This window comes from Schistocerca cancellata, chromosome 6, assembly GCF_023864275.1.
Source record: "Schistocerca cancellata isolate TAMUIC-IGC-003103 chromosome 6, iqSchCanc2.1, whole genome shotgun sequence".
NCBI lineage: Eukaryota > Metazoa > Arthropoda > Insecta > Orthoptera > Acrididae > Schistocerca > Schistocerca cancellata.
The window spans coordinates 643432950-643457937 of NC_064631.1; the positions used below are offsets into that span (position 1 = coordinate 643432950).

A 24988-nucleotide genomic window follows, 5' to 3' on the forward strand; every position below is an offset into this window, starting at 1 on the left:
ACGACATTTCGTAATGATGTGGAACGTGTCACTTTAACATAAGTTTTCTTTACACAAAATAATTAATTAATTAAACTTTTTACAGTTACTATTTCATATCTAAGAATTCATCTATTGAGTAGAAGGAGTTGTTATTCAGACATTCTTTTAATTTACTTTTAAATGTTGGTTGGCTATATGTCAGACGTTTAATGCTGTTTGACAAATGACCGAAGATTTTTATGGCAGCATAACTCACCTCTTTCCGTGCCAAAGTGAGATTTAATCCAGAATAGTGAGTATCATCCTTTCTTCAAGTGTTGTAGCTATGCACTCCGCTGTTTTTTTTTTTTTTAATTCAGATGGGTTATTAATGACAAATTTCGTAATTGAATATATGTATTTCGAAGATACTGTGAGTATCCCGAGTTCCTTGAACCAACGTCTGCAAGGTGATCTTGGGTGGGCTCCAGCTATTATCCTGATTGCACGCTTTTGTGCAATGAATACTTTCTCTCTTAATGACGAATTGCCCCAAAATATGATGCCATATGAAAGCAGTGAATGAAAATAGGCATAGTAGGCTAATTTCCTGATATGTGTATCACCAAAATTTGCAATAAACCTAATAGCATAACTAGCTGAAACTAACTGTTTCAGCAGATCATAGATGTCTTTCTTCCAATTCAATTTCTCATCAATGCACACATCCAGAAATTTTGAGTATTCTACCATAGTAACAGACTTCCGTCCATAGTCTATATTTATCAATGGTGTTATGCCATTTACTGTACAAAATTGTATAAACTGTGTTTTCTCAAAATTTAGTGAGAGTCCATTTGCAGAGAACCACTTAATTATTTTTTGAAAGACGTTATTTGCAATTTCCTCAGCTTATTCTTGCTTCTTGGGTGTGATTACTATACTTGGATCATCAGCAAAAAGAACTAACTTTGTACCTTCATGAATATAGAGTGGCAAGTCGCTAATATATATTAAGAAGAGTAAGGGACCCAAGACTGAACCCTGTGGGACACTATTCTTGATACCTCCCCAGTTAGAGGACTCTGCCGATTTCTACAGACTACCTGTACTATTAATTTGAACCTTCTGCATTCTTCCAGTTAAGTATGGATTAAATCTTTTGTGCACTGTGCCACTCATACCACAATACTTAAACTTATCTAGAAGAATTTCATGATTCACAGAATAAAAGGCCTTTAGGAGATCACAAAATATCCCAATGGGTGATGTTCAGTTATTCGGTTTTTGTTTAACAACTTGGTTTTGACTTCTCTTGAATCTGAGGTGAAGCTCTGTTTGTTCATGGAGCAATTTTCTAATGGTTATTAAACGACAGTGGGTCTTTGCTGCCCCTTAACCCTTTCATGGTTTTTACTCATTTTTTAGAATTTCTTAAGTTACCAAACTGCTACAGAGTTTGCCCTCTCCCCCCCCCCCAAAAAAAAAAAAAAAAATGTGAGATGCATATGTCCCACAGATCATTTCTCGGGCCGATATTTCTCGGAATGAAATCATTATATTTTAATACTATACTTACAAGCAAGGCTTACTTGCCCCAGTATTTAACGTTATTCAATGAGTAATGAATTTGTTATTTTTCCCATTACATATACATGTTGAATCCATTATTATTTCCAATAAAAATAAATTTTGCAAGTTAGTGAACATTAATTATATGTAAATTGAAGGTGGAGAGGGGAAGAAAGGAAAGGAGTGGGGAGGGATCACTGCTGTCAGCTGCACTGGGACATTATACGGAATTGGCGGCAACAAGTGAAAATGTGTACCAGACCAGGAGTCGAACCCGGGATCTCCTGCTTACTATACTGGTGCAGTAACCACTGCGCCATCCGGTACACAGAGTTATCGCGTCTGCATGGACTATCTCGGCTCACCTCATGGCTGATCCACACTGTCGTCTATCCACAACCCCAGTTCATTTCCTCCATATTCACTCTTCTGAGATTCCCACGGCAGGTGGGGCGTGTTTGTGCATCTGCACTGAAGTAGACTGAAGAGCCAAAGAAACAGGTACACCTTTTTAATATTGTGTAGGTTCCCCATGGGCACACAGAAGTGCCGCAACACGATGTGGCATGGACTCGACTAATGTCTGAAGTAGTGCTGGAGGGGATTGATTCCACGAATCCTGCAGGGCTCTCCATAGATCCGTAAAAGTACAAAGGGGTGGAGATCTCTTCTGGACAGCATGTTGCAAGGCATCCCAGATATGCTCAATAATATTCATGTCTGGGGAGCTTGGTGGCCAACAGAAGTGTTTAAACTTAAAATAGTGTTCTTGGAGCCACACTGTAGCAATTCTGGGTGTGTGGGGTATCGCATTGTCCTGCTGGAATTGCCAAAGTCCGTTGGAATGCACAATGGACATGAATGGATGCAGATGATCAGACAGGATGCTTACATCATGTAACCTGTCAGAGTCGTATCTAGATGTATCAGGGGCCCCATTCACTCCAACTGCACACACTCCACACCATTACAGGGCCTCCACCAGCTTGAACAGTCCCCTGCTGACATGCAGGGTCCATGGTTCAAAAATGGTTCAAATGGCTCTGAGCACTTTGGGACTTAACATCTATGGTCATCAGTCCCCTAGAACTTAGAACTACTTAAACCTAACTAACCTAAGGACAGCACACAACACCCAGCCATCACGAGGCAGAGAAAATCCCTGACCCCGCCAGGAATCGAACCCGGGAACCCAGGCGTGGGAAGCAAGAACGCTACCACACGACCACGAGATGCGGGCGCAGGGTCCATGGAATCATGAGGTTGTCTCCATACCCGTACACGTCCATCCACTCAATACAATTTGATACGAGACTCGTCTGACCAGGCAAAATGTTTCCAGTCTACAACAGTTCATTGTCAGTGTTTACGGGCCCAGGCGAGGCGAACCTTTGTGTCATGCAGTCATCAAGGGTACACGAGTGAGCCTTCAGCACCAAAAGCCCGTATCAATGATGTTTTGTTGAATAGTTTACACACTGACACTTGTCGATGGCTGAGCTTTGAAATCTGCAGCAATTTGCTGAAGGGTTGAATTTTTGGTATGTTGAATGATTCTCTTCAGTTTTCGTTGGTCCTATTGTTGCAGGACCTTTTCCTTGCCCCAGGGATGTCGGAGATTTGATGTTTTACCGGATTCCTGATGTTCATGGTACACTTGTGTAATGGTCGTACAGGAAAATCCCCACTTCATCGCTACCTCGGAGATGTCTGTCCCATCGCTCGTGTGCCGACTATAAAACAACATTAAAACTCACTTAAATCTTGATAACCTGCAATTGAAGCAGAAGTAACTGATCTAACAACTGCGAAAGACACTTGTTTTATATAGGCATTGCGATCGCAGCACCGTATTCTGGCTGTTTACAGATCTCTGTATTTGAATATGCATGCCTATACCAGTTTCTTTGGCGCTTCAGTGTAATAGAACATCAGTTACTTTACATGAAATTTGTGAAGCCAGGGTGAAATATAGAGTGGCACATTACAGGTACAAGTTAGTGAACATTATTTACTTTACGTGAAATATGTGAAAGCAAGGTGAAATACAGTGTGGAACATTACAGGAAGAACAAACATACTCGTAGTTTGTCCGCTTTTCAGTCTCTTCTGTACTGCAAAACCTACACCACCTCCTGGCCTAAAGTTCCTTTGGAATATGACTTCTGATGTTCACAAGCCTGACTTCGTAAGCAGGTGATGAACCCTTTGTCACTCTGGGTGAAAATCCATTTATCAGCTGTGTTGCCAATCTCATTTGAAATGATAACTGGTCTGTTTTTCATCTTGAGAGTTTAAATAATATATAGGAGTTGACAATGGCTAAGACAACAAAAATTAAAAGTCTGTTCCACCATTTCACTGATAGCCTGCCAATCATGTATCATTCTCTTAGCTCATCAAAACTGTTTACTCCACCCATGGTACTATTATAAACATGTACTACAACAGGATATGAAATCCTAATTGTTGATCTATCTTGTAGTTTTCTTCTGATGAATACAACATCTTTTGGATTATGTGCAGTGGGAAGGAGACAGGTCAGTTTGCCATCTTGTCACTGAACAGCAGAAACACTAGATTTGACACAAATGTGAATTCTCCAGGGCTTAGACAAGGTAATTAACTCAACAAAATTTCAGGTAGCCTAGTCCTTTTCTGTCTCCTCTGTAGGTACCACAGCTATAAAGCCCTTTTATCGCAGTACTTTCATCAGTGTAAATGTCACCAAGAAATTGTCCAAAACAACAATTGTATTGGAGATGAAAAAAGGTTTACACAATTCCAATACAACTCTTTTGCACATCTGGCAGCCTTTGAATTCCCTTCCACTGGCATCAGATTTACCTGTCTAAACTTAAAAATTTGCAATGAAACCTGTGACTGGATCAACAAGACACCAAATTTTGTAACCTCTTTTGATGAGTTTCAATGGCATGTACTGTTTAAAACTTGTTCTACCTTTGATGCTTCCATTGACTCATCAACAGGCAGTGAAGCAGACGGGTGACAAACTACACTCCTGGAAATGGAAAAAAGAACACATTGACACCGGTGTGTCAGACCCACCATACTTGCTCCGGACACTGTGAGAGGGCTGTACAAGCAATGATCACACGCACGGCACAGCGGACACACCAGGAACCGCGGTGTTGGCCGTCGAACGGCGCTAGCTGCGCAGCATTTGTGCACCGCCGCCGTCAGTGTCAGCCAGTTTGCCGTGGCATACGGAGCTCCATCGCAGTCTTTAACACTGGTAGCATGCCGCGACAGCGTGGACGTGAACCGTATGTGCAGTTGACGGACTTTGAGCGAGGGCATATAGTGGGCATGCGGGAGGCCGGGTGGACGTACCGCCGTATTGCTCAACACGTGGGGCGTGAGGTCTCCACAGTACATCGATGTTGTCGCCAGTGGTCGGCGGAAGGTGCACGTGCCCGTCGACCTGGGACCAGACCGCAGCGATGCACGGATGCACGCCAAGACCGTAGGATCCTACGCAGTGCCGTAGGGGACCGCACCACCACTTCCCAGCAAATTAGGGACACTGTTGCTCCTGGGGTATCGGCGAGGACCATTCGCAACCGTCTCCATGAAGCTGGGCTAGGGTCCCGCACACCGTTAGGCTGTCTTCCGCTCACGCCCCAACATCGTGCAGCCCGCCTCCAGTGGTGTCGCGACAGGCGTGAATGGAGGGACGAATGGAGACGTGTCGTCTTCAGCGATGAGAGTCGCTTCTGCCTTGGTGCCAATGATGGTCGTATGCGTGTTTGGTGCCGTGCAGGTGAGCGCCACAATCAGGACTGCATACGACCGAGGCACACAGGGCCAACACCCGGCATCATGGTGTGGGGAGCGATCTTCTACACTGCCCGTACACCACTGGTGATCGTCGAGGGGACACTGAATAGTGCACGGTACATCCAAACCGTCATTGAACCCATCGTTCTACCATTCCTAGACCGGCAAGGGAACTTGCTGTTCCAACAGGACAATGCACATCCGCATGTATCCCGTGCCACCCAACGTGCTCTAGAAGGTGTAAGTCAACTACCCTGGCCAGCAAGATCTCCGGATCTGTCCCCCATTGAGCATGTTTGGGACTGGATGAAGCGTCGTCTCACGCGGTCTGCACGTCCAGCACGAACGCTGGTCCAACTGAGGCGCCAGGCGGAAATGGCATGGCAAGCCGTTCCACAGGACTACATCCAGCATCTCTACGATCGTCTCCTTGGGAGAATAGCAGCCTGCATTGCTGCGAAAGGTGGATATACACTGTACTAGTGCCGACATTGTGCATGCTCTGTTGCCTGTGTCTATGTGCCTGTGGTTCTGTCAGTGTGATCATGTAATGTATCTGACCCCAGGAATGTGTCAATAAAGTTTCCCCTTCCTGGGACAATGAATTCACTGTGTTCTTATTTCAATTTCCAGGAGTGTATTAAACAGGTTTTTAGTGCCAAAATAAGTGGTCAGATTTTATACAGCTTGTTATACATTCAATCATTTTTTGGTGCCTGAAACAAATTATCATTGCAGCGAAAGTTCTTTATTATATTCTTACAGTGAGTAAGTGGCAGAACATTAATATTGCATTTTCATGTAGTTGTGGGTCTGAGTTCCAGTAACTGGCTGCATCAGATAACTGATGGATATCCATTACTATTATCATGCCAGAATATCCTTTACTTTGTGGGTTATACATGGTGTAGAACCATAATAACACAGTTTTAGAGTAAGAATTAACATTTATTTCAGCACTGAACAGAGTGAATACAGAAATGGATGTCGAACATGGCAGAAGTGAACAAGGATGGATACAAAGCCAAAGAGAATAATCAAAGAAGTGTCACTTCATATCAGAAATGCCACAGACCCCCCCCCCCCCCGTCCCCCAGCAGTGCAGAGCACAGGTAGACGTAGCTAGCACACCTCCACAAAAAAATCTTCATGCCAGTGCAGTGGGCGGAGGCAGTGTCCAGTCCGTGAAGGGTGCAACTCGGGCATGTCGTCATCATGGTCTCGCGTGGTGGGCAGCTGCACAGGTGGTGGTGAGTCAATGTGGGCCGCAGAGGTGGCGGTGGCAAGCGAGGCATTGGCGGAGGCAAGTCGGCAGGGAGCGGCGAGGAGTGGGTCTGGGAGGGACAACACAGGCTTTAAACGTTGACCTGGAACTGTACTCGGAAGGCCGTTGAGGAGAATCATGAATGTATTGACCCCACAGCATTATACGTGGTGTGGGCTGGAGTGTGGAGGTTGCAGAGCTGCACAAACAGGTCATCCTGCAACATGACGAAATCGGAAGAATTCAAGTCCATATGAGCAAACACCTGTGGCGTGGTGTGCGCGCGAGGTAGAGGCGGGCAAAGGCGGGCCATGTGAGCACACACTCATTCAACGAGGGCCAGCAGGTTGGTAACATACGTCAGAGAAGTGTCCTCAATGAATCTGGCAGGCAGGATGAGCGGTTCACCATACAGGACCTCCACCAGCGAAGCATTGAGGTCCTCCTTGTGCGCGGAGCAGATTCCCAGCAATACCCACGGCAGAGCCTCAGACCAAAGCCTACCGTGGCACATGAGTGCAGCTTTTAATGTTCTGTGCCATTGCTTGACTAGTCCATTGGGCTGTGGATGGTATGCAGTCATGTAAAATTTCGCCACCCTACACAACTGACACAGGCGAGTGAAAAGCGATGACTCGAATTGGCCGCCCTGGTCCATGGTAAATGAGAGGGGGCTACCAAATCCAGCTACCCACACCAAAATAATGCACGAGCGATTGTCTCAGCTGTAATGTTCAGCATGGGTACCGCCTCAACCTGACGGGTGACAAGGTAGATCACGGAAAGGATGTATTTGTATCCCTCGGAAAGGGGGAGAGTACCAACCACGCCAATGTGCATGTGGCACAGGCGGCTGCTGGTGACATCAAACTGTCCTAAAGTTGGTTGCGCATGTCTGCTCACTTTTCTCTATTGACAAGGAATGCAAGCGTGTGACCACGAGTGGCAATCGTGCTGCAAGTCTGACCAGACGAAGCATTCGGTTACGAGGCATGTCGTTGCCTCGTTCCAAGGTGAGCAAGACTATGTAAAGCATTGAAAATCCCTTGCCAAAGGGGGGAAGGCACCGAGGGGTGGGATGAACCAGTAGAAATGTCACAGATGATAGGAACTGATGACCCGTGCAGGACAATACGTTTGATGATGAGTGAAGAACCGTAGTCCAAGAGCAGATGTCATGTGTTCGCATCTTTGGCTTGAGGCCTCATCAGTTCCTCTAAGGTCAATGGGGTAGAGATCATCAAAATGCAGAAGAGGATCCTGTGAAGAGGGGGCAGGTGCGTCCTGTAGGTCCAACTGCATCCGCATGGAACCAACAGCAGGAAAGGTGCAGCTCAACATAGAGGGAGGCTGCTGGCAGGAGCAGTTCTGCAGAGAGGCAGCCAAGGTAATCCCCCAGGCAGCTTAGGAAATCTGCTGCGTAACACTTGTTGATGTAGCACAGGCAGGCACAGATCCATGTCGGAGGTTGGGAGGTCGAGGGAGCCCCCGACACCAGGCGTGCAGTAGCGGTGGGCAATGCGTCGCCTGTGGTCTGATGGGAGGGGGGGGGGGGGAGGTGCGGCTGCAAGCAGCACAAGAAGAGGTGTGGGTGTGGGCTGGTGCAACCAGCGGCACAATGTATCCCACTGCAGGCCTGGAAGCAGGCACTGCACAGTCGTAATGGCCGGTGCCAGTATAACAGCGGGTAGAAGGTGGTCACGAAACAGCCAAGGGGGGCTGATCCTGAAACCGGCACAGACGAAACGGCCGGTGCCATTACGGAAGTGGGCGGAAAGCGATCTTGATGTGACAACGGAGTGATGGTCACACCAACCAGTGTGGCTGAAGCGACGAGTGTCACTGAGACCATGTGCAGGGGGGGGGGGAGGGGGAGGTTTGGAGGGTGCAATGACGTCAGGCAAGTAAGAACGTGCGACCCCACACAAATGAGCTTAAGTCCTTCGCATGAATCACTATGTCGGTGAGCGGCGTGCACTGTCCGGGTGGCAGGCCCTGCTGTGTGTTAGCATTTGACAGCCATGTTGGGCTGGCAACAGTTAAGCGGTCACTGTCATGGCAGGGGCCAGAAAATTGTTCACTTTTAACCAACTGTACATTAGGAACACTATTAAAAACACAAACACAATTGCTAGGGTGCGACACATTGCACAAAACGACACTGGTAGATCCATTGTTTTCAAGACAATGTGGGCCAACACACTTCGTCTATTACTGATGAAGGTAAGCAAAAACTAATTCATGAAAGCACGATGTTGAAGACGTGGTCACCACTGCAGGTTATACGTGACGTAGAACTGTAATAACACACTTTTAGAGTAGGAATTAAGATTTATTTTGGCACTGAACAGAGCGAATACAGAAATGGATGTGAAACACGACACAAGTGAACAAGAACAGAATGCAAAGCCAAAGAGAATAATCAAAGACGTGTCATTTCGCGTCAGAGATGCCGCAATTTCCTGAATTGTGAGCTCTTTCCATAGTGCACTATTCTTCTGTTCAGTATACAGATTTGTTTGAAAGCAGGTCTGCTATATCATAGAATCATCAAATAATTGGTCAAAATACACAAATTCATTGTCTGTCAAAGTGACATTTGTTGTTGATTTTGGTTCAAACACTGAAGGTAAATTTAGTCCTTCAAACTGTGTTACATCATCATCCCAATCAGTATCTGTAGATTCAGCAGTTTCATCATTTTATTCACAATTCACTTCAGTTGTTTTCATCTATCAATGAATCAGGATTTAATACATCATTGGTACCAATCTGTTCTATAAGACTGCCTGTCCACATTTCTAATGAGATGCTTGGAGCAGATAAACAATTACAAAATGAAAATTCTTTGCAAATATCATCGTCATCAGCTTCAATTTCTGAACTTTCTGGGTTATCTGGCAGTGAAAATAAAAATCCAGGATTTCGCTGTCTCACGGTGTCTGTAATAAAAATTATAGGTAACTGTTGTAAACCACACACTGTGCTTTCATTAGCACAAAAATATACAGAAAAACTGTATTTCTATGAAATAAGATAACTACAGTATCGCAACATAGAGGCCATATAGAGCCACACAATGGTCACAGGGATACATACATCCCGCTAATTGTAAATACACTGAAAAATGAGTCTTAGAAAGCATAGTTATTGTCTGTAAATATCTAAGGAACATAAACTAGCAAAAATAGTTACTTCAGACATTTTTGGTAGCAAGAAAATTACGAAAGCCGTTTTAGCAGGAAGAAAAGGGCGAAAACCATCTCGAGACACAAGATCCAATAGTTACGGCACGAAAACGATGCGGCAGCCCATTTCACCAGTCACAGCCTTCAATGCTTCTATTTTTTTCCAAGTTCAGAAGGGCTGCCAACAGATGACAGCACTATGCAGAAGTATGCAACTCACATAGCAGTGTTTAAAATCATGTCCGAAAGTAGTGGGAGATATATGTCCCAACAACCATGAAAGGGTTAAGACCTTGCATGGAACATACTTGTCCAAGGCATATTGAACAATGCTTTTGAATATTTTCCTTTTGTGTTCCACACAATGTGAGTACAATATTGAAGTAATAGATACAGGCTTTTCTGACCATATGGCTTTAAAAATGACAAGGAATGAGAAAAATAAGAAATGCAGTCCCTGAAAAATATGTACAAAGAAGACTTATTAATGCAAACAACATAAGGGTTTTTAATAGTATGCTAAAAAGGGTGCACTGGGGCATAGAAGAAACTGATGATGTAGACAAAAAGTCTTACAGTTTCCTTACTGATTATAAATATTGCTATGATGTGGCATTCCCGTTAAAAAGAATTAAAGTTAGTGAGAAGACAAACACATGGGTAACACAAGGAATTAAAAAATCAGCAATCACTCTTTGAAACCTAAGCAAACACGCTAAAATAAGTACAACAATAAAACCACATTGTAGGAAATATAGAAGGGTCTATAGGAAAGTTTTACAGGCAGCAAAAAGGCTAAGCAATGGTTCATACATTAACAAGGGAATTAACAAGGGAAGAATAAATCAAAATCGATTTGGGAGGTTATAAACAATAGCATAGGAAAACGTAAAACCAAGACCAATAATTTCAAAATTAAAAGTGAGGGTAAAGTGATACAAGGTGCTCAACAGATGGTGAATATATTCAATGAACATTATGTGAACATAGCACTGAACCTAATTAAAAGTCTGTGCAATTCAAACAACAAAAACATAAAAGTACCAACTTGTGAAAAGACGATGTTTCTGTACCCAGTAACAGGATGTGAAGTTAGAAATGCTATTAATAAACTAAAAAATAAAATGTCTTGTGGTATTGACGGAATTCCAGAAAAGGTAATCAAACATAGTTCTACCAGTATAGATACTCACCTAACTGACATTATTAATACTTCTTTCAGGACAGGAGTGTTCCCATCGAAACTAAAACTCTCCATAATAAAGCCACTTCACGTAAAGGATAGTACAGTTGACATAAATAATTGTAGTCCACTGTCATTATTGTCAGGTTTTTATAAAGTAATTGAAAGAGTAATGTATGAAAGGCTAGCTGACTTCTTGAATAAAAATAAAATACTGACTAATGCTCAAAATGGGTTTAGAAAGAACACGTCCACAGAAATGGCAGTCTTCCAATTCATGAAAATGGTCCTAAATACCTTGGACAATAATGAATTAAGCTGTGGGATATTCTTAGAGTTATCTAAAACGTTTGATCTAATCAGCCATGACTTATTGCTTATGAAACTAGAACTTTATGGGGTCCAGGGACTTGCCTTCAAATGGTTCAAGTCTTATCTCTCTGATAGATAACAGAAAGAACAAATACATTACGAAGGGAAAGAGTATCTTGCAGATTTCAAAAAAACTAGCTATGGAGTGCCCCCACGGTTCCATGCTAGGCCCTCTGTTGTTCTTGGTGTATATAAACGATTTGCCAAACCATATGACAGTTGCAGAAAAGGTGATGTTTGCTAATGACACTAGCATTTTTGTAAAAGGATATATCAAGGATAATTTACAGCAGAGTGTCTCTAGGACAATAAATGAGACAGGAAAATGGTTTAGCGATAATGCTTTGATCATAAATAAGGATAAAACGGTATTGATGAATTTCAGTAATATTAAAAGTAAAGCTAGAGGAAGAGTAAAAGCTGAGTTAGTGAACTATGTTATTGCACAAGCTCCATACACAAAACGCCTATGTATATGGGTGGATGAGCACTTGAGATGGGAAAAAACATCTAGAAATTTTGAGTAAAAACTAAGTAAATGCTGCTGTGTGCTAAGAATGCTTTGGGACTGTTGCAACACTGAATCATTGGTCTGTGCCTATTATGCTTATATGAACAGTTTGCTTAGATATGGTGTGATCTGGAAAAATACAGGAATGGCAAAACAAGCTTTCAAACTTCAAAAAAGAGCTATTAGAATAATGAAAGCGGTTCCTTGTAGAGTGTCATGCAGGGAAATATTTAAAGAATTTAAAATAATGACTCTTCCTAGCTTATACATCTACGAATGTGTCTGCTTTCTGAAAAATCACCAGAAATTTTCAACATTAAATAATCAGGTTCATAACCATGAAACAAGGAACAGAGATGATTATCACAGAGACACCCACAAAGGAGCGCTCTACAAAAAAGTGTAAACTACCAGCCCAAAATATTTTATAGTGCACTGCCTGCTACAATAAAGAAAATTAAAGAATTTCATAAATTTGAGGTTGATCTTAAACTATTTTTACTAACACATAGTTTTTATCACATTGAAGAATATCTGAATATGGAAAAGTAATATTATTTATATATACTGATATAAAATATTTGTATTTATTATTCATGTTTTTGAAACAAATGAAATATAAGAAATTATATTTTAATTGACTACATCCATACAATGTATATTGTTAATGAATAAATAAAGAGATTGGTTGATTGACTGATTGATTTCATCCTCATCATTGAATATTTGATGCTGGCTACTCAGTTACTCTGCAGTTCGTCATTCCTTGTAAAACCCATAGTCGTAGTTGCAGTCAAGGCCGTATGATCAGTGACACCTTCCTCTCTTCCTCTGTGTTAACTAATGTGGTAATTCAGGTCTGTTTCTTGCAAAAAGGTCTAACATGCATTACCTTCATGAGTTGGTACTCTAATTATCAGCTTGAAGTAATTTTTGGACTGTAATTCACAATAACGTAACACGAACTCCTCTCTCTGGCACCAATTTTCATAGCATGACTCTCCCAACATTTATGGAGCCTGGCAAGTTGAAGTCACTGCCAATTACTAAAGCATGATGAGGAAAATTATTAATGATATTCTGTAAGCTCTTTCCGAAGTGCTCTAGCGCTACAGCCCCCTCACCCAGGCATTTATAAAAGTATCAATTACAACTTCTGACTGATCTTCGAGGCTTAACTTCACACAGATTAATTCATATTCTGAATCTGTGATAACCTCACCGGATATTATCCAACTATTGACTGCAGTAAATATGGTGCCACCATGGACAACTAGCCTATCCTTATGATAAATATTCCAACATGAACTTGGGATTGCATTGCTATTCTCGTCTGGCTTTAGCCAGCTTTATGTTCGAGATATTATCTGGGCATTATAACCTTCAATAAGCAATACTAATTCTGGGGCACTGCATGCTCCTGTGGTTTACTAATACCATGTTAACCATTTCTGTACCTTTTCTGCAAGGAGAAGCATTATCTGAGAACACTGTGTACAATGTAACTTCAATTTTGACAGCCAGTTCGTCACTGATCCCGAGGGTGGTGTCTCTAACAAAAAAAAAACATGTCAACACCACATATAATCCGCTACCCTAGTAACCGCTTCCTGCCTGTCCTATTAAGGGGAACCCTACAATTCTACACCTGATAGCGAAGATCGAGAAATCGCACCTGATTCCAACACGGAGTCATCTGAGCCTCTAGTTTAGACCTGTCATTCTGCTCCAAACCATCATCAAATACTGTTACCAAGCAAGGAACTTGATGGCATGTTAAGTAACAATACATGTTCATACTTGTGTTGCATCTAATCATTAATGAAAGTCACGGTAGATGGTGAAATAGTTGCTGTGTACTAGTGCATCTTGGTGAGAGGTTACAAACTTAGCATGCCTGTACTACAGTAGACAAATTTCCAGTACCAGAAAAAAAGTATCTTAAACAATATCAAAGCACTAATATTACACACTGATTAATGACACATAAAATAACAATAAGAGGTACAGAAACAAGGATATGAAAGTGTAGGTTCAGCAATGCCGTTGATTCCCAGTCAATGTAAATAGTGGAACATGAAAATGTATGCAAGCTGATGACTCCCTTAGATTCATAGAGTTGAGCCTTCTAGAGGCCCATAAGACCTGTATTTCACAGAAGCCATTTCTCAAACCTTAGCTAAATGGAGTTAACTGGCATTTCAAGGTGCTGCCTTATAATATTCTAAAAAATTTGACAGTATTCATTTACATCCATGTGGAAAATATTTGAAATGATTTCTGATAATTTATATTTTGTAATACATTTTTGAAAAATGTTTTAATATATCTTTTGGAGCCTTTAATTATGAGTCATTCCTGATTGTTATTAAAAGCAATTGAAAATGTAATAGCTGTCAAATATAGCTTAGTCTACTTGTTATAATCTGAAGCTCTGTAATTAAATGTGTGTGATTATCCTTTCAGTTCCTGTAGAGCTGAAGGATGCTGCAGACTTTGAAACAGCTGCCTCCTTAACAGGTAAGCTTGAGATCGAGCAGCTGCTCTAGCGGCAATACCAAGGGGCTGCAATCTTAGAACTACAGCTCCAGAGGCAGGAAGAAGACTATTTTGCTTTTGCACTTTGCAGTGGAACAGCAGTACCAGTTTTTGAAACTGAAACAGTTAAAATTGTGGATTAATTTGAACTTAACAAAAATGCATATGTATGTATAGCTAATATAAATAAAATATAATTGAATAGATAAAAACATCTACTCAATAAGCAGTGACAGAAGAAAAAACAAATAAAGCTAAGGAAATGTACAAGCTTTTGAAATCAGTGGCTCCAAAAGCTTGCCCAATTCCTGAAGTTTTATATGTGTTTTGTGTCCTACAGTCACTTGGTGAATATATTTTTTATCGCTCCAATTATTTTATACTTTCAAAAACTGATAATTTTTGTTAATTGTTAATATAAAGGGTGTTTTGAAAACATTAACCTGATTTCACAAGACTATATCTTGATAATGAGTGAAAACAGAAACTTGTGGTAAATTTGAACTTACACATCAAAACTAAATGTTTATTTTGGTACCAGTTGTAAGTTGTCAGTTCATGTGGTTGCCAGCTAGTTCTAGGATTTTTATCTGTCGCATGTCACTTCTTGCACCTCTGCCAATGTTAGTTGATGTGAAAAAGGCCAAGCCACAATGACATTTGGAGCCCATCTTGAACTGTAGGTCCCCCCCACCCCCACCCCCACCCTCGCCTCATAACTGGCTGGGTGAGTCAGTTTGGAGGGTGGAGAAAGGCAGCGGCACACTATCTTTAACAGGACCATGTCTAACAACTGTGGTGTTCAAAACAATCTTCAGATTGATGAATGCTGTACTTTTTATGAATATGTATGCTTATAAATGTCTACAATGTTTGTATGGATTTTGTGGAAATGATGACCAGTGAAAGTTCCAGTCGCATATGTATTTATAGTGTGTAAAATTTTAAATTTCTAATTTGCTCCCAATGTTGAGAAATACAGAAAAGTGTATGTATAACTATTCATCTAACACTGAATTATTCCATCAGCTACTTCTCAATATATGTCTGTCTAACTCAATGATGACAGTAATGAAAAAGAGAAAACTGCAGTCTTTTTGTTCCACAAAATTTTGAGCGAACAGCCAGATATTTGCAACTTCCTGCCACAATATTACGGCGCAGTCTTCTGGCCATCTTCACGTGATACTGGTGAAAACTCCCTGAGCTCTGGTATTTAAGGCCCCTCCGGCACATGCGTGGTGGATTCACTTGGCATTGTGTGCATGCTACTTGAGTGCATTCGATTCTGCTGCACCGCGCGCTCTCCATGGTGAAAACTCACTGCATCGACATCAATTTGATTGTCTTCACATGGTTCCATCACAGAACTAAGCCAGCTACGGAGGACACGAAGTTTTTCGACAACTGGATTCCATTCTGAATTCAACTGGTAACCGCCGTCACGATTAATAAGAGACTCATTGTCAGACAGCTGTATTACCACGGATTCATTAATAATAGATCTCCAAAAGTTAGACATTGTAGAACATCAGCAGCATACTTGCCTTTTTCAGCCTTGTAAGTCTGCCATCTCCAAACACTGTATTTCCACTGGTCATGCCATGGATTACAATGAGACAAAAATTGTGGCCCATACATCTAACTTTTGGAGTTTGATTTCTTGGTATTGTGGTCTTCATTCTAGCTACATTGATCAAGTGAAAAAGCTGATATCAGTTTCTATAGCGAGTTTTGGTTTCCTGGTATTGGGCATTTCATTTTAGTCGTATGGTTTAAGTGAAGATTTCAATATCATCTTATGCAGCAAGCTTTGGGCACTTGGTAGTGTGGACTTTGTTCTCGTTTATAGGTTACATCAAATTTTTGACAGAAGTTTTTGCTGCAAGATTTGGATCCTTGCTGGTTATGGACTCCGTTCTAGTTATAAAGGTCATTTAACATCCTTAATGAAAGTTTTTTCAGTGAGGTTTGATTTTTTGTTAATGATTTTTTCAGTACTATTTTTGCATATTTACTCATTAACTGGTATTCCATAGCTCAGTGTACTTTGGTAAGTTAATTCAAGGCAATATTATGAAACTTTGTTGTTTTTTTATGACATTTGCATAATGCTGGCACTACTGATTTTTGTATTATGATTTGTTCAGGGGTGAAGGTTAGTTTAAGAATGTCATTTATTTTGTTTCTCTTCATCCAAAATCCCCTAATCCTTGCTCCTTCCAGCCCCATATACTGTTCCTGTGTTGTTGCCTGTCTCATAGAATCCCCCCCAAATGGCCTTAATACCAAATTATCCATCTCCGGCTGCCACCCCTTCTTCTGCAATGACCTCCACCTGTTCAGATTATGTCAATCCTTAGCTCTCACCAACATAGTCCTGCAAAACCATATCAACCAAGCCCAAACCTCCTTGCAGTATGTTCTCATGATCCACAAAATTCCCCTGCCAAGCAGTCCCAAATTCCTGAAACCCATAACACACATTGAAACTCTTACCTTCCAGAAATTAGAGCAACATGCACATAGCCACCTTAAAAAGCTCTCCACCCTGCTCACTTCCTACTCCTGCCTTCGAGTACCACTGTCCATCACTGCTGCAACAACCTCCAAACCTCCCCCATGTCTCCCCATAGATGACAAACCATATCTTGCAGACCTACTACATGTACCCCACTTTCCAAAACTCCCTCCCACCACCACACAGAGTCCAGAGCCTGAACAGACCCAAAACACAGTCATGAACCTTTCCTCCAGAAGCCTTAGCTCCACAGAAATATCAGTCCTTTCCAAAGGCCTCACCTTTTGCCACACTCCCAAATTACATCATCCAAGACTTGTTAAAGACCTTCTCTCCTTCTCCCGGTCCCTACAGTGAAAACGCTTTTTTGCCACCAACCCCACCACTCCAACTCAACCAAAGACCAATATTGAACCCTGCCTAACTTAGTTCACTCCTCCATCCAACTGTGATCCACCCTCAGCCCTCAAAACAAGCCCTGTTAACTTTCCAGAATTTCTTAACCTTGAACCTTGCCTCACCATCATTCCCCAAATCCCTCAACATGCAAACTAACCTTACATCTGCAGTAAGAGCTGTGGTCCACCATCTAAAAATTGATGCCTACCTTTCAATCCTAGCTGTGCACAAAGGCTCCACCACTATTGTTTTGAACTGCAAGGGTTAGCTGGCAGAAGGGCTCTGCTGACTGTCACATACAGCCACCTACAAGTCTTGCCACGGTGAACTCATTCCAGAAATCCAGCAGGATCTCCAGTCTCCCCTCAAACCCTTAGACCCATCCCAGAACCTTTCCCTGGAGCCCATCTCTCTCCTCACCCCTACCACTCTCTACACTCCTATCTTCTTCATGCTTCGTAGAGTCCATAAACCAAACCATCCAGGATGCCCCATTGTGGCAAGTTACTGTGCCCCCACTGTGAGAATCTCTGCTCTCATAAACCGACAGCTTTAACCTATTACCCAGAATCTACCCTCCTATATGAAAGATACCAACCATTTCCTCCACTGACTCTCCACACTTCCTGTCCCTTTACCACATGGTGCCATCCTCATCACTATTGATTACACCTTCCTTTACACTAACATCCCTAATGTCCATGGCCTTACCACTACTGAACACTAGCAACAACCTCCTTCTTAGTCACCATGACTAACTATACCCTCACCCACAAGTACTTCTCCTTTGAAAGCATTACCTACAAACAAATCTGGGGTGCAGCTATGGGCACCCACATGGCACCATCATATGCCAACATAGTCATTGGCCATCTACAGGAATCCTTCCTAAACACCCAGAGTCCTAAACCCCTCACCGGGTTCAAATTCATTGCGACATCTTTGCTATCTGGATCGAGGGTGAGGACATTCTGTCCACATTCCTCCAGAACTTCAACTACTTCTCCCCCATTTGCTTCACCTGGTCCCACACAACCCAACAAAACACCTTCCTAGAAGCTGACCTCCACCTCAAAGATGGCTACATCAGTACCTCCATCCATAACAAACCTACTAACCACCAGCAATACCTCCACTTGGACAGTTGCCACCTGTTCCATACTGAGAAGCCCCTTCCATACAGCCTAGCCACCATTGGTCATCGCATCTGCAATGACAAGCGGTCCCTCTCAAGATATACTGAGGGTCTCACTGAAGCCTTCACAGACCTTGTACAAAAACAAATCTCCCGTGCCTTATCTTTTCAGTCTCCCACCACCTTCCAAAGTCCCACTGTCTGGCCACAGATGAGCCTTCCCCTCATAATTCAGGATAACCCAGAAACGGACCAACTGAATTACATTCTCTGCCATGGTTTTCACTACCTCTTGTCATGCCCTGAAATGGGAAATGCCCTGTCCACTATCCTTCCCACCCCTCCCACAGTGGTATTATGCCTTCAACAGAACCTGCACAATATACTCGTCCATCCCTACTCAACCCCTGCTCCCAACTCCTTATCTCATGGCTCATACTCCTGTAATAGACGTAGATGCAAGACCTGTCCCATACATCCTCTCACAACTACCTACTCCAGTCCGGTCACAAACATCACCTTTTCCATTAAAGGCAGGGCTATTCATGAAACAAGTCACATGATCTACAATCTAAGTTGCAACCACTGTGCTGCATTCTATGTGGGCACGACAACGAACAAGCTGTCTGTCCGCATCTATGGCCACCGACAAACTGTGGCCAAGAAACAAGTTGATCACCCTGTTGCTGAGCATGCTGAAAAACATGACATCTTTCATTTCAGTGACTGCTTTACAGCTTGTGACATATTGATCGTTTTCACCAATACCAGCTTTTTTGAATTGTGCAGGTGGGAACTTTCCCTACAATATATCCTATATTCCAGTAACCCTCCTGACCTCAACCTTCATTAGTCATTGTCATCACCCATCCAGCCCTTTCCCTGTTCCTGTTCCAGCACTACACAGTCCTTCTGCCATCACACCCAGTCTTTTTACTTCATCCTTTTCCAAAACCCCTCCCCCCCCTTCCCACCTCTCCCCTGCCTCCAGTCTAACCCTCTGACTGTACATAGCCACCTTACCCTCTCTCTAACTCATCCCTGTGTGTTCCCCAGCAGCACTGAACTGTCTGCCACCCTTACCCTACTATCCCTCCCCCTCCCCATCCCAGCCTCCTCCTTACTCCCACCCACTCACTACTCCCATCATGCACTGGTGCTGCTACTCGCAGTGTGGCTTCAGTTGCCTGAGACTGCAGTGTGTGTGTGATTTGCATTTGCGTTTGCATGTGCGCGCGCGCCTGTGTGTGTGTGTGTGTGTGTGTGTGTGTGTGTGTGTGTGTGTGTGTGTGTGTGTGTGTGTGTGTGTTTCTGACGAACGCCTAACTGGCCGAAAGCTTTATTTGTGATAGTTTTTTTGTTGTACCTATCTGTGACTCAGCATCTCTGCTATATGGAAATTAGATGAAAACTCATCCTAAACTGATGTAATAGAAGGTCAGTATCATTTGAGGCAAAAATTAAACAGTAGGCAACAGTAATTAAACCAGAAGTACTTTATGTATCTGAATGCCTAACACTGTTAAAAAGATGAACAAGAGGAACTGGAAAAGAAAGAAAGGAAAATACTCGGAAAAACTTTCGGACCACAAAAGAACAAAGGTAAATGGATAAAGAGAAGAAATGAAGATCTATACAGAAACACAAAAAAAAAAAAAAACCACAGACATAATAAGAAAGAGGAGATTTATAGAATGAATGACAATAGGGTAAAGAGGAAAATTTTTAATTTCATTTCCAAATCAAAAAAATACAGTAACCCTGATTTATTTGTAGCAAATCATTTTCAACATGATTACAACACCAGAAATCAAAATAATTTAATGCTGCCCATCCACTGTTTAAAACTTTATGTACAAACTCCACATTATATGGGTATGAAAATTTATAACTAAGTGAAAGGAAGGGAATTACCAAGCATAAATTTAGAAAGACTGAAAAAATCCTTATATGAGAAACTAGTGCAGAAATGTTACTATTTAGTAGAAGAATTCATAAATGACAACCTGAAAATTTGAACTGGAGAGAGGAAGTACTTAGGACTGTTAATCCTAAAAGTTTGTTACTTTTGAAGAAAAATTATTAACTGCTTAATTAAGTAATTATTCAATACTGTATATTATATTACTAGTATTATAAGGAAATTATAAACCAGTTTTTGTGTTTTGACGAGTCTCCTGTACTTTTAAGTCAATGGCTTGAAATTGTATGTTATGAGACAGTAAAATTCAACTTCTACTGCAGCTGAAAGAGACAAGAAAGATCTTGGGAAAACTAAACGTTACAGAAGACACCATACAGAACAGGGAAAGTTTCAGGCTGCTGATCAGTCCGGTGAAATGCCCTGTCCAACAATGGAATTCACAACATAGGAGGGTGATGTCAAATGAGCAGAGGCTGGCCATTAGCCAACGCAGGAAGAAGTTCTGGGAAGATAAAAAGAAAAAGGTTGTACCTTTGTCTTAGGCTGTAGTGGTCCATAATTGGCCAAAGTCTGTAATACATAGAATTTGGCCAGTTATAGATGATAAATGCAAGGATTATTGTACAATCAGCCTAACAGCCCATGCATCCAAGTTGTTGACAAGAGTAATATACAGAAGAATGGAAAAGGAAATTGAGGGTTGTTAAATTACAACCAGTTTGGTTTTAGGATAGGTCAAGACACTGGAGAGGCAGTTCCAATGTTGCAGTTGATAATGGAAGCAAGACTGAAGAAAAAATCAATACATGTTCAGTGGGCTTGTTAACCTGGAAACAGCACTCAATGGTGCAAGACATTCGATATTCTGTGAAAAATTGAAAAAAATATGGGTAAGCTATAGGGAAAAGCATGTAATATACTATATATGCAAGAACCAATGTGGAACAACAAGACTGGAAGACCAATAATGAAGTGCTCAGATTAAATAGGGTGTAGGGCAGGGATGTAGTCTTTCACCCCTACTGTTCAATTAATACATCAATGAAGCATTGAGGGAAATAAAACAAAGGTTCAAGAGTGGGATTAAAATTCAGAGTGAAAGGATGTCAGAGATAAGATTTGTTGATGGCATTGCTGTCCTTGGTGAAAGTGAAGAAGAATTACAGGATGTGTTGAATAGAATGTACAGTCTAATGAGTACAAAATATGGATTGAGAATAAATCGAAGAAAAACTAAAGTAATGAGAAGTAGAAGAAATGAGAACAGTGAGAAACTTAACATCAGAATTGGGGATCACAAAGTAGATGAAGTTAAGCAATTCAGCTACCTAGGCAGCAAAATAACCAATGACAGACAGAGGAAGCAGGACATAAAACACAGACTAGCACTGGCAAAAAGGGCATTCCTGGCCGATATAAGTCTACTAGTATCAACAACCATCTTGATTTGAGGAAGGAATTTCTGTGAGTGGATATTTGAAGTACAGCGTTGTATGGTAGTGAGACATGGACTGTGGGAAAACTGGAACAGAAGAGATTGGAAGCCCTTCAGATGTGGTGCTACAGAAGAATGTTGTAAATTGTGTGGACTGATAAGGTACACAATGAGGAGATTCTCCACAGAGTCAATGGGATTAGGAACATATGGAAAACACTGACACAAAGAAAGAACAGGATGATAGGACATCTGTTAGAACATCAGGGAATAACTTCCTTGGTACTAGAGGGTGCTGTAGAGCGTAAAAACTGTAGAGGAAGACAGGGATTGGAATACATCTAACAAATAATTAGGATGGAGGTTGGAAGTGCTACTCTGAGATGGAAAGGTCGGTGCAAGAGAGGAAGTTGTGGCAGGCTACCTCAAACCAGTCAGAAGACTGACGACTCAAAAAAGAAGTTCTGATTGATTACAAAGTTATGTGTCAACATAAAAACAGGGATAATAATAGTACTACTACTAAGAACAATGATATTATAATAAAATAATGGTAATGTTGATAATAGTAATCACTAATTAATAGTTTAGAAAAATGAAATATTTATTTATGTATCCATGAACGTATTATGTATCAGTGCCAATATTGGTGCACTTATATAAAAATGTGAATATGCTCTGAAATGGCGTCAGAGTACATTACCGTTCTATCTCCTTTTAGTTTTTATTATTATTGTTATTATTATTATTGTGTGTGTGTGTGTGTGTGTGTGTGTGTGTGTGTGTGTGTGTGTGTCCCTTCGATGATCATCCCCTTGTCTCCATTGTTGAGGTGGATCTGGAAGCTGTGCTGAAGTGAGACATGTGGTACCGTGGGTTCTGCACCATGTGTCACTGCTATCTTGGTTGCACATGCACATTCTGTGATGCAGCACTAGCATTCAAGTCTTCCACACTACTAGATGCAAGCATTAATGCTTCATTATTCACACTGATGCTACAGCGTTGATGTTGTGCACAATGGGAGGAGTTCTGTAATTGTCGTACCCTGGCATTTTTTATGCTGGAAAATGATATTAGCAACATTGTCTACTATTGTGCACTATTTGTTGTTTCTTATAAGCTCATATAGTGTTTAGTTAGTCTCTGTTGGTTCCCTATTCCATTATAGCATAACAGTTAAAGATAATGTTGTCAAGTATTCCCATATGACAGCACTGACAGACATCATTTTCTGTCTTTACGAACTTCCAGCATGCTAGTGTAACTGGGTTCTTCTGTTAATCAATAGAATGAAAAACCAGTCCAAGTTGCAAATATTTTATTTTTCATTCGATGACTAGTTTTGGGCTGAGACCCATTTCCAAACCAACATAACAAAGTCGAAAGTGGCATTTCCAAAGATATCAAATTACACATTTATTTGACATCTTTGGAAATGCCATTCTCGACTTTGTTATGTTGATCTGTAAATGGGTCTCAGCCCAAAACTAGTCATCAAATGAAAAATAAAATATTTTCCACTAGGACTGGTTTTTCATTCCATTGATTTTCTTTCTTATTAAACCTGTAAAGGTAAACTGGATATGGCTCATGTTATATTACATAATGTATCAGGCCCTTACTAGGGTTTAGGTGGCCAAGCATTCGGCATTCTCGAATGCAGGTGAATATTGATAGACTCTTCGACCTGTTTTGCTGTTGTTCCAGTCATTCTGCCATGTGCACACTTTTGAGTTCAGGAGTTGGGACTTGGTAGTTACCCCTTGGTCTAAGATTTGTTGTACTTTCATCAAGTACCCTTTACATAATCAGGAGGAGGCTGTATGGCATGTCACCATAATGTCTTGTGGGTAGACTCCGAGGATCACTAGTGAGGCATCTGTTGGCATAGTGCTGAAGGCCCTCAAGTCTAAGGAGCACACCTATCTGTGCATTTGCAGGATTTGTTGTTCCATGCACACCGAAGTCAGTGCACTGAAACTCTTGCAGCATTGCCTGTTGTGGACATGAAAATGGCAAAATAATAGGTTCTCACTTCACACAATGGTGGCTTGTAGTTTGTTTTTGAGGCACAGGCAATTTTGTGTGTAAAGTTGCTTGCCTTGCTTATAATTGTACAAATGTGTTGTGTCAAGTTATACTTTATTTCCAGTTGGACTTTCTAATATAACTGTAGGATCTCTGTGTAATAAAAGTTTACCTTTAAGGATTATATATGTGGTTTTTCTGTGGGGCTATGGTAAGTTTGTTGTTTACGCACCATTGCTGCATCTGGAAAGGACCACATTTGCCACCTCCTCAAGCTGAGCCCCCGACACCACATCAGCTGCTGAGACATCATAGGTATGCACCATTACTCGCTCCACTTGTTTGTCTTCTTCCAATTGGCTCAGGAGTGGTTCAATTCCCAGTGACCTATGAAGCTGTAATTTAGACACTGGGGAACCTGTAGGTCTCACATCCAGGCAAACAAAGCAGGCCACCATAAATTATCAAATGCTCCCACAATTCAATTAATAGTGCTGTTGTGTATTTTTTGTTACACAAGTCTACTATTTCGATCACTTTGTAAAATACATCCTCAATACATTTCCCTTTCTGAAACCAGACTGTCACTGATTAAGTGTGTGAAGCTCTGTGTACAAATGTAAACTGCCACAGAGGAGCCTTTCTGGAATCCTTGCAAGTGTGTTAATCAAACAGATTGGTCTATAGCTTTTAAAATTAGCCAGATATTTATCCTCACACTTATTTGTTAAATAGCTTTTGCTTATTTGTAGCTAGCAGGCACCCTATCCAATGTTAAGGAATCATTTGGTAGTCTAGTTAAGAATAGAGCAGTTTGTGCTTTTATTTGTTTGAGAACTTTAGCATGGATTTTATCTGATCCTGGAGCTTTCCCACTTTTCAAGTTTGTTTTGGCTAGTTCTACTTCTTCTTCAGCAAATGGTGTGGTTATTCAAGAACCATTGTATTTATTATTTAGCACATATCTAAGTTGCCTGTAGACTTTGTTATCCTCTTGATCATTGTCTGGGAGGAGTTTGCCAAGCAGGTATTCTACTGTCTCCATCTATGGATCGTCAGGCCATCTTCAGTTTTCATTGTGGATAAAATGACTGGGATTTTTATTTTCTCTGTCAATATTTTAATATAGTTTTCTCCACACATCTGCCTTCAA

At 41.4% G+C, this 24988-nt stretch overlaps 1 protein-coding gene across 1 annotated transcript in view; it reads left to right on the forward strand.

Moving 5' to 3' along the window:
- LOC126190908 (synaptic vesicle glycoprotein 2A-like) overlaps nucleotides 1-24988 on the forward strand; it is a 188471-nt gene that overhangs the window by 30752 nt on the left and 132731 nt on the right. Inside the window, exon 2 of the mRNA XM_049931538.1 lies at nucleotides 14319-14372. Within this exon, the coding sequence (XP_049787495.1) occupies nucleotides 14319-14372 (54 nt within the window). The remainder of the gene's footprint in view (nucleotides 1-14318; nucleotides 14373-24988) is intronic.